The 18,308-nt window shown below is 36.7% G+C and overlaps 1 protein-coding gene across 1 annotated transcript in view; it reads right to left on the bottom strand.

Moving 5' to 3' along the window:
- LOC128579569 (ankyrin repeat domain-containing protein 26-like) overlaps positions 1–18,308 on the bottom strand; it is a 197,593-nt gene that overhangs the window by 101,230 nt on the left and 78,055 nt on the right. The window contains exons 14-16 of the mRNA XM_053581587.1: positions 16,675–16,700; positions 16,508–16,589; positions 13,008–13,081 (exon numbers count right to left, since the gene is read on the bottom strand). Of these exons, the coding sequence (XP_053437562.1) occupies positions 13,008–13,081; positions 16,508–16,589; positions 16,675–16,700 (182 nt within the window). The remainder of the gene's footprint in view (positions 1–13,007; positions 13,082–16,507; positions 16,590–16,674; positions 16,701–18,308) is intronic.

The raw sequence follows: 18,308 nt of genomic DNA, 5'->3' as shown, positions 1-18,308 counted from the left end.
TGAATTTCTCCTCAAATTCCTAATTCCACTTTATTAATCTTGTCTGCAATTCAAATTCTGAATTCGATTTCTGACATCTCAGCCAGTTGTTTATGAATGGGATCTTCAATTACGTCTGCCATGTCTTTCCTTGGGGGTGTTGATCTATTCTGATTATTCATGTTACCAGAGTTTTTCGCTGATTCTGCCCCATGGTTGTTTTACTCCCTTTGGTTTTTCCCCCCTGGGGCTTTGTTGAGGGCCTGTACAGTGCTGTTTCCTGAGAAACTGGGGCCCTGTCTGGTGTGGTGGGGCTAAGTGGTTCTGTCTTATTTTCAGTTGGTTTCTGTTCCACCCTAGTGAAACAGATACTCTGGATTGAAGTCTCAGCTGTGGAGAAATATCAGCAATGAGTCACCCCACCCCACATCGGCAAACAATTGGAAAAGAAAAATCAAACCTTCCTACCACCGTGCACCCACGGCACCACCTGATTTGTCCTCAAGCGATTGGTTCAGTTCAAAAGGTCCAAATCAATTGTCTCAGTCTGCACCTGTCTCGGGTGAGAGAGTTTAAGAGGTCTCTGGGAACTGGATCACAGGGGTCTGGGGACTACTCGGGTGTGGCTTGCTCCAGTGCTGCGTGGAGTCAGGAGGAGCCACCCAGCCAATAGATTAGTCTGGTAAGGTTGCTGCCTCCTTCCCCACCTTGCACCACTGTCGCACCCAGTCACTGATAGCCCTGAAGTTGGCTGATCAAGTTGCCTGTAGTGAACCGGTACTCCAGGAGTTTGCACCTGCCTGAATCACAAGGAAGTCTGCCAGGCCGCTGCGCTCAGCCTCTCTCTAGCTGGAGGAGGTGAGGACTGACAACCTCAGACGCTTGATGAAGGTTGGGGGGTTTTCACTCAGGTCCAGTCTTGCCCCTGATTAATGTTACTGACAGAACAGAACAGACCAAATTTTCGGTTCCCCTGCAGAAGAGAAGCTGAATTGAGTTTCAAATCAGCTTGTCTTTGCTCTTGTATTGTCTATAGGCTGACGATCCCCTGAGGGCCAGGTGCATCTTAGGTTTAGTAAAGTGGACCTCTGGGTCAGCCCCGCCCTGGGAGTTTCCCTGGTTTGCAAGTTGGAGTTGCCTAAGGCAAATCCTATACTCACAGTCTCTGGTTGCCCAGGGAGACGGGGGTGTGGCTTCAGAATATTCAGTAGTGAGCTGTATTGCTAGAAAAAGAGGGCTGCTGTTTTATGCCTCACAGAACCACTGCTCCAGTGCAGCTCCTCTCTGACCAACCGTCCTCTCTCTGCTCCCATGCCCCAGAGTCTGCACCGACTGGCTGCATCCCAGCACTGTCTATACCCCTCGAGCAATCGCCCAAGAGTCTGGACCCCTGGGGAACAGGCCTCCAGACCTTACAGCGAGAGCAGACGGGACTGCAGGGAGCACTGGGAGCCTGGGGTTACGGGCAGAGAACACACACAGTTTTATGCCTGGCCGTATTGTCACCAAAATATGGCTGTTGCACTGTGCCTCAGGGGACTGCCGCTCCGGTGCAGTCCCCTCTCCGCCAACCATCCTCTCCTCACTCCCATGCCCAGAGCTGGTGCCGACCAGCTGCAGTCAAGGCCTCGTCCACACCCCTCGAGAAACCACCTAAGACTCTGAACTCCTGGGGACTGGCCTCCAGACCTCAGTGTGAGTGGAGGGGAGCGCTGGGAGCTCAGAATTCCAGGTAGAGACTATACACAGTTTTATACAGTTTTATGCCTGGCCGGAGAACGCTGTGGCACCCTAGTAGGGGAGGTAGGTCCAGTTGTTAGAGGGTCTGTCCCGTGGAGTGTAGTTGGAGGACCTTTGAACTCTGCCCGATTGTTTGTGGGGCACTCTGAGCTATTCTCATGGGGGAGGGGACTCCCGTCCACATGGTGATGGATTTTGTACCTTTTGTTTGTATGTTGGGGTCACAGCTTGCCTCAGCGGGGTTGATGTGCATTCTTCAACCTTCTCTCTTAGTGCAGCTCAAATCCACTAGGTTACTGGCTGAATTTTTGTCCTTTAACTCTCCTAATGGATGGGAGCCTCTGTGGAAAGCTGGCTTCAGTCTGCTTATCCATTCTCATGATACTTTACTAAGAAGAATGTGTTTCAACTCCATTCAGGTTAACACAAAAGATGTAAAGTCTCCATCTTTTTATGACTGAATAGCACTCCATGGTGTGTGTGTGTGTGTGTGTACATATATATATATGTATGTATATATATATATATATACACACACATATGTGTATATATATACATATATACACATATATACACACATATGTGTATATATATACATATATACACATATATACATATGTGTATATATGTACATATATACACATATATACATATGTGTATATATATACATATATACACATATATACATATGTGTATATATATGTATATGTGTATATATATATATACGCTGTATGCATCTCTTTCTCAATTAAGATATAAATTCAATAAAGCATAGCAAGACTTAATAAAAAGGGAAGAATAAGAACATTTGCTTTTGAAGCATATAAAACATGCCAAGTATTTACTTGTGTTGTGTCTTTTCTACACATTATAATAATAAAGATTAAAATCATGGTGACCCCAGGTTCTGCTTTCTGGTCATTTCAAGAAGTTCAGAATAAAATGGTGAATAGATGTGATTAATACAACATGCAAAAGTGGAAAATCAGAATGGACCAGAGGGATAAAAGCAGCAGTGACAAATGAACATCTACTTCATTTTGAACTTGAATTTTTCTTCTCCAAAGGTGGGGATTCTACTTGTAACATGTCATCCTCATTCTTACCCTTTTGCATATCCTGCCATATTTCTTCCTTTATAAACACAGATGCTTTTGATGATCTGTCACTATGTGGTGGGGAGGGATGCATATTTTCTGATTCAGGCTTCATGGTTTGTACTTTTCAGCATCTCTGTCCTCATCTAATGCCTCAGGAACACATACAGTATGTACTGGTTTTACTTCATTATTAGTGGATATAGCAGCAAAAATACTGCACCTTTTTGTTTGAAGCACACACTTCATTTCCTTTTAAGCCACAAAGTTTGGATTTCTTGACAGGTACATTTCTGATCCCAATTTCCAAAAAAAAATTGTTTTGGCCATTTCAAAATCAAGCTTATTAGTGTTCCTTTGTTTCAACTGTATATTCTGAGCTCCTTGCTTTTTTAGTGTGTGTGTCATTATAATATTATCCTCACATGCCCAGTGCTGGGACAGAGACAAGATGGCTAACTAGAGGCATATTTTGTGGAAAGTCTCATCCAGAAGGAGGGAAATTTTAATGAAGTAACCCAGAGTAGTGTAATTGGGGGCTAGATTGCAAGAAGAACCAAGGGGTTCAGTAACCCTGCACAGACAAACTGCGAGGACCAAGATGAGTAAGAGGAAGGAAGAGAACTGAGGAGAGTTAGATTGGATCAGTCTAGATGATTCTTGAAAACAGAAGAGTAAGGGTGAGCCTTCTCCCACCTGCAGTCTTTCTGCAAACAGCAAAACACGCCATCACTTGCCTGATAAGGAAGTCCCAAGAAGGATAAAACATCCCACTATTTTTGCACCAAGGCATATCCGCTTCTGAGTCTGTATCCTGCCTGGCAGAATAGAGAGCAATTTTGGCACTAGCTTCCTTTCGACCACAGCCAATACCCTCTCTTTTTTGGGTTGCCCAACAGTCTGCCCCCACTGCAGAACTCTGCTTTCCAGTGGCACCAACTAGAAGCACTAGCCCAGACCAGACTGGAGGGGGGGGGTTGACCCACCCACTGGCAACAACAGGTGAAAGTGCTTTGGACCCTACCCAGCCCTCAGAGCAACTGAGGGAGCGAGGGTTTACAGAGGTTGCTTTCTCTGTCACCAAGAATCATCAGGGTCTTTATCAGGCCATGTGGACTCTGAGAGATCTCTGCATTGTGTGGCCCAATGAACTGAGCATGCCTCAACCCTGTTGGAGGAAATGGTGGCTTGGCTGCACTGACAATGCATGACAAGGTCCCTCCTAAGTCTCCATCCTGCTAGGGGGGAACTTTCCCTACCCATTGGAATGGCATTGTCTAGCATCTGTGCCTAGCAGGCCCCTCCTGGAGGTTTGGCCCCTGACTCCACTTCTTTTTTTTTTTTTTTTTTTTTATCTTTTTTTTTTTTTTTTATTGTTGGGGATTCATTGAGGGTACAATAAGCCAGTTACACTGATTGCAATTGTTAGGTAAAGTCCCTCTTGCAATCATGTCTTGCTCCCATAAAGTGTGACACACACTAAGGCCCCACCCTCCTCCCTCCATCCCTCTTTCTGCTTCCCCCCCCATAAACTTAATTGTCATTAATTGTCCTCATATCAAGATTGAGTACATAGGATTCATGCTTCTCCATTCTTGTGATGCTTTACTAAGAATAATGTCTTCCACTTCCATCCAGGTTAATACGAAGGATGTAAAGTCTCCATTTTTTTTAATAGCTGAATAGTATTCCATGGTATACATATACCACAGCTTGTTAATCCATTCCTGGGTTGGTGGGCATTTAGGCTGTTTCCACATTTTGGCAATGGTAAATTGAGCTGCCATAAACAGTCTAGTACAAGTGTCCTTATGATAAAAGGATTTTTTTCCTTCTGGGTAGATGCCCAGTAATGGGATTGCAGGATCGAATGGGAGGTCTAGGTTGAGTGCTTTGAGGTTTCTCCATACTTCCTTCCAGAAAGGTTGTACTAGTTTGCAGTCCCACCAGCAGTGTAAAAGTGTTCCCTTCTCTCCACATCCACGCCAGCATCTGCAGTTTTGAGATTTTGTGATGTGGGCCATTCTCACTGGGGTTAGATGATATCTGAGGGTTGTTTTGATTTGCATTTCTCTAATATATAGAGATGATGAACATTTTTTCATGTGTTTGTTAGCCATTCGTCTGTCATCTTTAGAGAAAGTTCTATTCATGTCTCTTGCCCATTGATAAACCATTAGCCAGACTAACTAGAAATAGAAAAGTAAAATCTCTAATAACCTCAATCAGAAACGATAAAGGGGAAATAACAACTGATCCCACAGAGATACAAGAGATCATCTCTGAATACTACCAGAAACTCTATGCCCAGAAATTTGACAATGTGAAGGAAATGGATCAATATTTGGAATCACACCCTCTCCCTAGACTTAGCCAGGAAGAAATAGACCTCCTGAACAGACCAATTTCAAGCACTGAGATCAAAGAAACAATAAAAAAGCTTCCAACTAAAAAATGCCCTGGTCCAGATGGCTTCACTCCAGAATTCTATCAAACCTTCAAGGAAGAGCTTATTCCTGTACTGCAGAAATTATTCCAAAAAACTGAGGAAGAAGGAATCTTCCCCAACACATTCTATGAAGCAAACATCACCCTGATACCAAAACCAGGAAAAGACCCAAACAAAAAGGAGAATTTCAGACCAATCTCACTCATGAACATAGACGCAAAAATTCTCAACAAAATCCTCGCCAATAGACTACAGCTTATCATCAAAAAAGTCATTCATCATGATCAAGTAGGCTTCATCCCAGGGATGCAAGGCTGGTTTAACATACGCAAGTCTATAAACGTTATCCACCATATTAACAGAGGCAAAAATAAAGATCACATGATCCTCTCAATAGATGCAGAAAAAGCATTTGATAAAATCCAGCATCCTTTTCTAATTAGAACTCTGAAGAGTATAGGCATAGGTGGCACATTTCTAAAACTGATTGAAGCTATCTATGACAAACCCACAGCCAATATTTTACTGACTCCACTTCTGCCAAATTGAAGGTGGATGGGCCTAGTCTCTGACAGGCAACCCAATCCGGGAAAGCCTTGGAAGCAGATGGTAGGCCCAAGATCTCCCTTCCCTACCATAGTCAAAAAGCCTCCTCAGTTTGAATCTGTCACAGCTGGGACTTCAGAGAAAAAGAAGAGTTTGTTTGAATAGTTAGGTGTAAAGTAGAGTGAGCAACTCCATATACAGGAGCCTCTGGATCTGACTTCAGCCCACCAGATTTAGTTTTAGTCACCAAGGATCTGGACACAATTATAGCAGAGCTTAAGAAATGGAAAGAGGCATTCAAGGAGATTCAAACAGTATGGAGTCTCAGCAGTAGAACAGAACATGGAGAAGAAAGAATCTCAGAAATGGAAGACAAGAATTTTGAACTAACCTAATCATTCAAAGAGACAGGGGAAAAAAGCAGAATAAAAACAGCTTTATCTGAGCAAGTTATAGAACTACTCCAAAAGATCAAGCATTCAAATCATTGGGATTTCTGAAGGATAAGAAGAGAGTGAATGGTAGGAAAAAAAACATTTCAGGCAAATGGAAATCAGGAAAAAGTAGGGGGTACAATTGTATTTTTAGATATTATGAGATGTTTATTAGATTTAAACCTATAAACAAAAACAAAGATGGATGCTATTCTCTGGTCAAGGGAACAATATAACAATGAGACATTTGAATCCTAAATATCTATGCACACAACTGAAACACTCCCAGACATTTAAAATGAACCCTAACCAATTTGAACAACATGATATCCTGTGAAACCATATTAAGTGGGCATTGCAACACTCTTCTGACAAAACCGTACTGACTCTCCAAGCAGAAACTAAACAAATAAACAAGGGAGTTAAATGTGTGCCTAGAACAATTGGGTTTTACGGAAATATACAGAACATAAATCCAAAAACTACTGAGTATGCGTTCTTCTCTCCAGCTCATGGATTATATTAAAAAAAAATGGACACAAATCAAACCTCAACAAAATCTAAAGAATAGAAATTATATTTTGTATCTTTCCAGATCATTAGGGAATAAAGGCAGAACTCAACTAAAAAAATAAAAGATCCTTATGCCTGCATGCCTGTACAAAGTCATGGAAATGAAGTAACCTTAGAGCAAAGAACTGAGTCAAGGAGGAGATAAAGAAATAAATCATTATCTTTCATGAAAAAATGACAATGAAGCCACATACTATCAAAACCTGTGGGATACTGTAAAGGCAGTCCTAAGGGTAAAAGTTATTGGATTAAATGTTCTCATTCAAAAAACAGAAAAAATGCAAATCAATAACCCAATAAACCATCTGAAGCAACTGGAAAAGAAAGAATAATCCAATCTCAAACCTAGTAGGAGAAAAGACATAAAATAAATCAGAATTTAATGAAATTGAGAACATAAGGACCATTCAAAAGATCGGAGAAAGAAAAAGTTGTTTCTTTTAAAATATTAATAAAATCAAAGTACCCTTGGCCAGACTGACTAGCAACAGAAAAGATCTCTAATAACTTCAATCAGAAATAAAAGAGGGAAAATAACAATAGAAACCACAGAGATACAAAAAATCTTCAGTGACTCTACAAAAATCTATATTCTCAGAAATTCTAAAACGTAGAGGAACTGTACCAAAATGTGGACTCATATCATCTCCCCTAAGCTCAACCATAAAGAACTAGAAACTCTGAACAGACCAGTATAAAGCACCAGAACTGCAATAACAATAAATCTTCCCTCAAAAAGTCCTGGACCAGCTGGTGTCACACCGGAATTCTACCAAACCTTCAAAGAATACCTATATTGCAGAAACTATTCCAAAACATAAAGGAAGGAAACTTCCCCAACACGTTCTATGAAACAAACATCACCCTGATTCCAAAACCAGAGGAAGAGCCAACAAAAAAGGAAAACTACAGACCAATATCATTAATAAATATTGATTCAAAAATATTCAATAAAATCCTAGCCAACAGAGTACAGCTACACATTAAAAAATTACACATCATGACCAAATGAGTTTTATCCCAGGGATAGAAAGTTGATTCATAAATCCATAAATATAATTCACTGTTTAAATACATTCAGAAGGAAAGACCATATGAGCCTCTCAATAGATGCAGAAGAAGCATTCAACAAAAGTCACCATCCCTTTCTGCAAGAACACTTAAGAAAATAGGCATAGATGGGACATTTCCTAAACTGATAGACACCACCCCACAACAAACCTACAGAAAATAGCATACTGAATGGAGGAAAACTGAAAGCTTTTGCACATAGAATTGGGACCAGACAAGGAGGTCCACTATCAGCACTGCTACTCAACCTAGTGCTGAAAGATCTAGCCAATGCAATCAGGTAAGGGATGGATATTAATGGCATTGAAATAGGAGCAGAGGAGGTCAAGATCTCCCTCTTTGCTGATCATACGATTTTATACTTTGGAAACCCCAGAGACTCAACTACAAGGTTCCTGGAAGTGAGCAAGGAATAAAAAGTTTTATTCCAGATATCTACTTCTCTGTTTTTGTGCCAATACCATGCTCTTTTGATCACTATCGATTTGTAGTAAAGTCTGAGGTCTGGTAGTGTGATTCCTCCTGTTTTGTTTTTATTTCTGAGTAATGTCTTGGCTATTCGAGGTTTTTTCTGATTCCATATAAAACGAAGTAATGTTTTTTCAAGATCTTTAAAATATGACAGTGGAGCTTTAATAGGGAGTGCGTTGAAATTATATATTGCTTTGGGTAGTATGGACATTTTGATAATGTTGATTCTTCCTAGCCATGAGCATGGTATGTTTTTCCATTTGTTAACATTTTCAGCTATTTCTTTTCTTAGAGTTTCATAGTTCTCTTTATAGAGATCTTTCACGTCTTTTGTTTCGATCCGCGAATGGATTAATAAATTGTGGTATATGTATACCATGGAATACTATGCAGCCTTAAAGAAAGATGGAGACTTTACCTCTTTCATGTTTACATGGATGGAGCTGGAAAATATTCTTCTTAGTAAAGTATCCCAAGAATGGAAGAAAAAATACCCAATGTACACAGCCCTACTATGAAACTAATTTGGGACTCTCACATGAAAGCTATAACCCAACTACAACTTAACAATAGGGGGAAGTGGGAAAGGGGCGGGGAGGTAGAGGGAGGGGAATCGGTGGGATCACACCTGTGGTGCATATTACAGGGGTATTTGCGAAACTTGGTAAATGTAGAATGTAAATGTTTTGGCACAGTAACTGAGATAACGCCGGAAAGGCTATGTTAACCACTGTGATAAAAATGTGTCAAATGGTTTATGAAGTGAGTGTATGATGCCCCATAATCATATCATTGTATACAGTTATGATTTAATAAAAAAAAAAATTTAGTACATAAAATCAAGGTCCACAACTCAGGCCCCTCCAGAATGGTATGCCAGTAACAGTCAAGGTGAGAATAAGGTCAAAGACACATTATTCCTTCACAGTAGCTTAAAAAAACAATGAAATGCTTGGGAATATACTTAACAAAGGATGTGAAGAATTTCTACAGAGAGAACTACGAAATCCTGAGAAAAGAAATAGCAGAAGACATTAACAAGTGAAAGAACACACCATATTCACTCACAGTTGAAAAGAATCAACATCATAAAATGTCCATACTACCCAAAACAATCTACAGATTTAATGCAATCCCCATCAAAGCATCAATGTCATATTTTGAAGATCTAGAAAAAATAATACTGTGCATCATATGGAACTAGAAAAAAAACAAATAATAAATGCAATTCTAAACAATAAAAACAAATCTGGAGGCATTATATCACCAGACTTCGGGTAATGCTACAAATCTACAGTGATCAAAACAGCACGATACTGGCAAAAGAATAGGTACCTATGGAAGAAAACAGAGAACCTAGAAGTGAACCCAGCCACTTACCATCTGATCTTTGATAACCAAACAAAAGCATACACTGGGAAAAAGAATTCATATTTAATACATGGTCCTGGGAGAACTGGTTAGCCACAACGGGAAGACTAAAACTAGACTTCTCACCACTTACAAAAAGTGACTCTCATTGGATAAAATATCTAAATTTAAGACACTAAATGACAAAAAATCTGGAAGAAAGGGTGGAAAAAATTCTTGGCAAAATCAGCCTGAAAAACAGCTTATGAACAAGACCCCCTTGGCAACTACAGCAATATTAAAAATAAATAAATTGAACATAACCATACTAAAAAGCTTCTGCACAACTAAAGGTACAAGAACTAAAGAAAACATCCTATGAAATGGTAGAAGGTATTTGCACACTATGACTCGGACAAAGAGCTGATAACTGGAATTTACAGAAAACTCAAACTAATTCACAAGAAAAGAACAAACAATCCTATGTCAAAAGTGGACAAAAACTTTCCTGAAGAAGATGGATGAATGGCCAACAAACACATGAAAAAATACTTATCATCAGATAAATGCAATTCAAAGCTACATGAAGGTATTACCTAATCCCAGTGGAATAGCCCACATCACAAAGTCCCAAAGATGCAGATGCTGGTGTGGATGTGGAGAGAAGGGAACACTTCTACACTGTTAGTAAAACTGCAAACAGATATTTTCCATAGCCTCTGTGGAAAGAATTATGGAGAATTCTCAAAGAACTAAAAGTATACCTTCTATTTGATCCTGCAATCCCTTTACTAGGTATCTACCCAGAAGAAAACAACATTTTACAATAAGGACATCCACACTAGAATCTACTGCAGCTCAATTCATAATTGCCAGGATGTAGAAGAAACCCATGTGCACATCAACCCAGGAATGGATTAAAAAACGGTGGTATATGTATACCATGGACCCCTTTCAGTCATAAAAAAGAAAAAGATGAAAAATACATATTTGCTTTTACCTGGATGGAGTTGAAAAGCATTCTTCTTAGCAAAGTGTGCATGAATAGAAAAGTATCTAATATACTCAATACTAATATGAAACAATTACATAAAGAACTACACCCCCACAGGAGACAAAAATACAATTGAGTTGAAATGGGAGGGCTGAAGGAGAGTGCATAGTGTGCACATTTGCTCTCATCAAATGTACACAATGTGAGGACACACAGCACACTCCGTGGGTGAAGGGATCAGCTCCAACCTGAATTTTACCTAAGATATGCAAACAATGTAACCTAATCATTTTTACCCTCATAGTAATATGAAATTAAAAAAAAAAACAAAACAGCAACAACAACATACCCAGGGTCTGCCAGGGCTGTTCTCATATTCCTGATATACTGTGTTTTCTTTTAAATAAAGCTTAGAAGATAAGTGTCAAGTTTATTTCAGGGACCCAAAGTAGAAATGGGATGAAAAGACATTTCTGAGACTGATGTGCTTTTGTTCAGAGAATGCATGAGGTATTTTAGAGATGGACACTTCAGGTGGACCTATTATCCTCACAATCAGGAGGAATCTGTAATTTTGCCAAATTACAGGTTTTTTTTTTTCTTTTTAATATAAGCTTGTTACTCTTTTAGAGTTGTGTAGTAACTGCCTAAGGACAAACTGGACTTTTGTGTTATATGTATTCACAAATTTAACCAAACCTTTGGTTTTACTCATTTTTCTTAAATTTTAATTTATTTCACCACTCTACTTTGCCTTGATTTATCCACAATTACTCTAACTTTTGCACATAGGAAATCCATAATATACAGTATATCCCCTCTTCCACAAACCCTATGTATTTCTAGTTTTTGAGAACTGTTTGCAGATGCAAACATAAAAGATTAATGTGTTTATTTTGTTAGTTATGTTTTCTGTCAGGTTACAGGTTTTCAAAATGATGTGATCCTCTCACCCAAATATGGGCAAAGATATTCAGAAAATAAATAAACTTTAACTAACACATTTCTTAAATCTGTATTTAGCTATTTCCAAATCCTGGACTGCAACTAACAAGTGAAAAATAGTTTTCCTCAGCCTCCAATAGGAACTAGACAACTTTATCACTCTCTGTTTGAAATTAAGTTAATTTATTATATTTTAATCTACCAAAACTGAATAAGCAGGTAATTTTGTAATATTACAATGCCTTCCTTCCTCACTTAAAATGATTTTACCTAACTTCAATAGTAAACCTCTACGTTGTACTTCACTACTCTTCTAAAGGGCAACATTTGGAGACTTGGAAAGCTTTATGCTATTAGCAGACTAAATCAATGCAATCAGACATAAAAGTCAATTATTTAGATTTAATTAAAATTATATAAAATAATATGACAGTGCTATGTTGTGACACAGCCTAACTGCTTAAGTCTAGGTCTAATACATCCTAATGTCCTCTAATGACAGTGAATAAAATCATTTTGATACTGTTTACTGATTTGCTACATGTAAATATGTTATAAGCTTGCTATTGTTACCCCAAGAATAATGAGCCCCGTTACCAAAGGCCTCATTCTTTTTTTTTTCCTTTTTTTATTAAATCATAGCTGTGTACATTAATGCAATTGTGGGGTACAATGCGCTGGTTTTATATACAATTTGAAATATTTTCATCGAACTAGTTAACATAGCCTTCATGGCATTTTCTTAGTTATTGTGTTCAGACATTTATATTCTGCATTTAGTAAGTTTCACCTAAGGCCTCATACTTTATGATACAAACTCTCTTCATAGACACAATATTTATGACTCAAATCTCTCCTTCAATATAGACACTGAAGTGAGTTAGGGATCACTAGGCATAAGAAATATTTAGCCTAAGCATTACTGACTGGCAACATAAAATTGTAAATTTGGAAACACTGTGAATGATTATTCTTTTAATGTACTCAGTGGCCACCACTGTAAAATTGTTCACAAATTCTATTGCTTAGCAATATGATTAAACAGCTGATGTTACCTTCCTTATCACGTAAGAAATTTATAATACAAGGAATATAATTATAAAAATTATAAAATACACAAAATCCCAGAAAACACTTGCCTCTATACCAATGGCAAATTTATCTATAATTTATTATTTATTTTAAAAAATGTTTTAAACTTTACAATAGTTAAATAGATTTTTAAAATTTAATATCAAATTATAACCTATCAATTCTTAAATGCTAGTCCAAATTTTAATTTATTTTCAACTATTCTATGTTACCAATGCAAATAAAACCATAATTAACCCGAAATTAAAATTTCAATTTTTTTATACCTGTGGATGATTATTTTTCCTTCCATCCTGCTTTTCTTCTTTTTCCTCTGATATTACCATAAAGTCTTGTTTTGCTGTCAAAACCATATATTTAGTTAATATAATCTACTTAGAATGATCCAATTAAAGCTATAGTGTTTATAAAAGAAGAGAGAATTTTTTTCATTTTATAAACTGATAGTTTAAATGGAAATTAATCTTTAGAAGAGTATTTATTTTCTTATAAAAATTTTCAAAATACACTCAGGGAGGCATCTGATGTCCCCAGATTCAAGGCATACCAACATCTCAAATATTCATTCCTCCATTTGTCTACCCAACATAAATGAACAAAATTTAAAATTATCATAAACATATGAAGTATCACTGTATACTAGTCTCTACTTCATAATTGTATGTTCAAAAACATTGCCTGTGTGTTCTTATATTAATGGTTCACACAGTTAGCGTTGCTTTTTATACCTTCATCAGTGTATATCCTGTTCCTATGTCTGAAATGTTCTCGTCTATGACAAACCCACAGCTAATATTATATTAAATGAAGTAAAAGTGAAAGCTTTTCCACTCAGCAACTGGAAGAAGACAAGTTTGTCCTCTGTCACTACTAATCAGGATGAAAGTCCCAGCCAAAATAATCAGGCAAGAGAAGGAAATAAAGGGCATTCAAATGGGGGCAGAGGAAATGAAACTCTCCCTCTTTGCTGATGATATACTTAGAAAACCCCAATGCCTCAACCACAAGATTCATAAAAGTGATCAAAAATACAGTAATATTGCAGGATACAAATTCAATGTCTGCAAATCAGTAGATTTTGCATATGCCAATAATAGCCAAAATGAGAAGTAAATCAAGGAAATAATTCCCTTCACCGTACTTCAAAGAAAATGAAATACCTTGCAATATACCTACCAAAAAGATGAAACACCCTTTAAAGAAAATTACAAAACTGTATGAAAAGAAGTAGCAGAAAATATTAATAAATGGAAAAACATACCATCTCATAGCTGGGAAGAATCAACATTGTTAACATTTCTATACTTCCCAAAGCAATCTACAGATTCAATGCAATCCCCATTAAAATAACTTTGTCATACTTTACATATTTGGGAAAAATAGTACTTCATTTTGTATGGAACCAGAAAAAAATCCAGATAGCCAAGGGGGAATTCTTAGTAACAGAAGCAAAGTCAGGGTATCAACCTACCAGACATTAGGCTATTCTACAATGTCATCATAATGTAAACAGCATGTTACTGGCAAAAAATAGAGACATAGACATCTAGAACCGTATAGCAAATCATGAAATGAAACTATTATAGCCATATGATCTTTAACAAACCATACAATAACATACACTGGGGAAAAGAATCCCTATTCAATAAATGGTGCTGGGAGAACTGGATATCCACATGTAAAAGACTGAAACTAGACCCGCATCTTTCTCCACTCACTAAAATTGATTCAAAATGGAGAAAGGATCTAAATATAAGGCATGAAACAATAAAAATCCTTGAAGAAACTCTGGGGAAATCACTTGCAGTTATGGCCCTGGGGCAATTGCAACAAAAGAAAAACAAATGTGACTTAATTCAACTGAATAGCTTCTGCACAGCTAAGGAGAAAACAACCAAAGCAAACAGACAACCAGCAGAATGGGAAAAGATATTTTCATATTATGAATAAGACAAAACCTTGATAAGTAAGTTGGGCATTGTGGTAGGTGTGGTAGTCCCAGCTACTCGGGAGGCTGAGGCAAGAGAATTGCCTAAGCCCAAGAACTGAAGGTTGCTGTGAGCTGTGACACCACAGCACCCTACCAAGGCAACAAAGTGTAACTATGCCTCTTGAAAAAGAAAAAGAAACAAAAAAAATACTTTAATAAATAGACTCTACAAAGAACTCAAATTAAGCAACAACAATAAGAGCCAACAATCACTTATATCAGTGGGAAAATGAGATGAATAGAACCTTCTCTAAAGAAGATAGATGAATGGATAACAAATATGAAAAGATGCTCATTGTCTATAATCATCAAGGAAATGCAAATCAAAACCACTCTGAGATATCATCTAACCCCAGTGAGAATAGCCCACATCACAAAATCTCAAAGATGTAGATGCTGATGTGGAAGGGGAGAAAAGGAAACACTTTTCCACTGCTGCTGGGACTGCAAATTAATACAACCATTCTGGAAGGAAGTATGGAGAATCCTCAAATAACTCAAACTACACCTCCCTTCGATCTTGCAAACCCATTACTGGACATCTACCCAGAAAGGAAAAAAAAAATAATTTTATCATAAGAACATTTACACTAGACTGCTTACTGAAGCTCAATTTACAATTGCCAAATTGTAGAAACAACCTAAATGCCCACCAAACCAGGAATAGATTAACAAGCTGTGGTACATGTACACCATAGAATACTATTCAGTCACTAAAAAAGATGGTGACTTTACATCTTTTGTGTTAACTTGGGAGTTGAAATACATTCTTCTTAGTAAAGCATCACAAGAATGGAAAAGAAAGAAAGCAAGGTCCTCAATTCTATATGAGGACAATTAATTATGGGGTGGGGGATTTTGGGGGTGGGGGAGTTGGGGAACAGAGAGAAGGAAGCGGGGAGGGGGTTGGCAGCTCACAGTGTGTGACACACCTCTTGGGGGCGGGGCACAATTATAAGAGGGACTTTACCTAACAAATGCAAGCTGCATAACCTGGTCTTGTACCCTCCATGATTCCCCAATAATAAAATTTTTAAAATGAATAAAAAATAAAGGCAAGGTGTTAAAAAAAGAACCTGTAGCAATTTCTTTCTTTCTCTTTTCCTTTGCTTATTTTTTTCTTTTTTCTGTTTCATTTTTCCTACACTTTCTTTCCTCCATCCCTTCCTCTCTCTCTTTTCTTTCCCTTCCTCCCTCCCTTCCTTTCATTACAAATGATGTGAGAAAGCCACCACAACTAGTTGTGTAGAGTTTTCACAATGAATTTGTTCAGTAAATATGAAACAACCATTTAATTTTTCTCATATTGCTGCCTTTATTATTATGAATCTCCTGCTTTATATACCTAAAATATGTTAGAAGAAGAGCAATCTTAAAAAAATATTTACTGAGTTTTTGTTTTACTCACTGGAGAAGAGTAAGGATGATCATCTAGTGAGAACTATACAGTGTAAAAAGGTTTTTCAAAACAGAAGACAACTAACAAAGGCATTTTTAAAACTAAATTTCTATAAGACTCAATGAACAGTAAATAATGACATTTTATAAAAGATTCCCTGTGTACAGTTATGCTTAAAGTCTTTGAAATGGAGATTTTATCCATATATTAAAATGTCATGGCCTATGGAATTAAAAAAATGTTAACATTTGTTATTAGTAACACTTCAATATTCTAACAGATATTTTAATAAAAATAATTCATAGTAAACATGGCTATATAAACTTTAAATGCTGTATTGCAATGAAAGGATTTTTATCAAAGAAAAAACCAATTACCTGATCTGGATATTTTCACATTCCTCCTTCCTACTGCTTTCTTCAGACTGGAAACTGTCATGTTAATAGTGCTCTGAATAGCCTTGAAAACACATTGTAACATAAATAATGAACATTGCACACAATGTGCCATGAATAATTCCAGATGAAAAAATGAATGTTATTACCTTCAATGGATGTTTCTTAAAAGACCCTAAAAAACAAAAGGAACATATAATCAATTTAAATGACAGTAGAAATGCAAATATGACAAAGCCAAACATACATTCATGGAAAGTTTCTATTGAGCTGAATCCTCAAGTAAGAAAATAATTTAATTACTTTAGGTTTTGGATCATTCTATTATTGTTATTATTTTTCTTGCTGCTGACAGAAATGTGACAGAAATAAGTAGAAGAAAAATAGGAATATAATATACAATAAGCAGCTAAGATTTCAAAAGAAAGATTATGTTTCAAATAAGAAAATTTAAATAGAAAACTGAACGTATGCCAATGTGAGCAGTGGTCTTTAATCAGAGGAACAAACCATAAACCTAAAAGATAAATAACAAGGCTGATGGTTGAAGCCTATAGGATATCTTCAGAGCAACACATAAGAATTATTTATACCATTACACTATAAGTTCTTCAGTTTGTCATGTTATTTAGGAAGGACACAGTTGGGATCACAATTTAGTTGAATGTATACTGCGTTTCGTGTTTTTAATTGACAAGCATGTATATATTCTTGTAGAATAACAGCAGAGAAAAATATTCACATTTTCCCATGCTCATGTGAACTAAGAATAGGACTACATGTCTTATGTCCTCTAGTTTTGTCATTTTAAAGACTTTCATTGACCCAATCAAGCGGTATATAGGATATAATGGAGAAATTACATAAAATAAGCTGTCATTATTAAAATATTTATCAAAAAGGAGACAGTGAATGCCATAAAATTACTACAAATTTCATTAATAACCACCATAATTCAAGATAAATGGAAAATTAATTGAAAATAACAAAAAAATCAAGAAATAACCTATATAATTTTATCTTTTCTAAAATTTGTTTAGTGGAGTAGACATATCACTTTAATGGCTTAATGACTATTTCTATATCTTAATGACTTAATAATTTCTTTTTTAAGTTTAAAAATTAGCAAATTTTAATAATATAAAAACATCAGCAATCTCCCAAACTCACGTAAATCTTAAATAAGAAGAATCATAAATAGGATTATAGATTATATGTAATACAATATTAATGGGATCCGTACGTTTAAAAAACACTTTGACATGCAGTCAGATGAATATTTTCTAGATTGAATTAGATGATATCTACCTGAAGCAATGTCTTTTATTAAAAAAAAAGATTTAAAATAATCACAACACGGAGCTATTTCTTATAAGAAGATTAAAGAAAAAACAAAGTTATCATTTGGTCAGCAAGTGATCTTCCTACGTACCCTCCTAATGGAATGGAAATCCTAGGCAAGATAATAGCTAAGTCCTTTTTAGGATACCATAAGTTCATATTTTTTGTTTCTTCTTTAGCTATCTTACAAGTCCTTTCCTTGTAGAAGTCATATAAAGAGGTCTGACACTTACAAGACTAATATCATCTGCCACATTGTGTTCTGTGTTCTTTAAAGTGATTGCAAGTTGGGAGAGAAATTCTGCTGATAAATTCCAGGTTTTGAATATACAACCACTTATCTATATTTGTTCAGATCTTTAAGGAATTTCATCTCTAAAATTGCCCTAAATGAGCATTTATGTACATTCAGGTTAATTTGCGTGTTTGTACTTGATACACA

Source organism: Nycticebus coucang, unplaced genomic scaffold (genome assembly GCF_027406575.1).
Source record: "Nycticebus coucang isolate mNycCou1 unplaced genomic scaffold, mNycCou1.pri scaffold_66, whole genome shotgun sequence".
NCBI lineage: Eukaryota > Metazoa > Chordata > Mammalia > Primates > Lorisidae > Nycticebus > Nycticebus coucang.
Note: the sequence above shows the minus strand (reverse complement) of the source record. Positions and strands in the feature narration are given on the sequence as shown.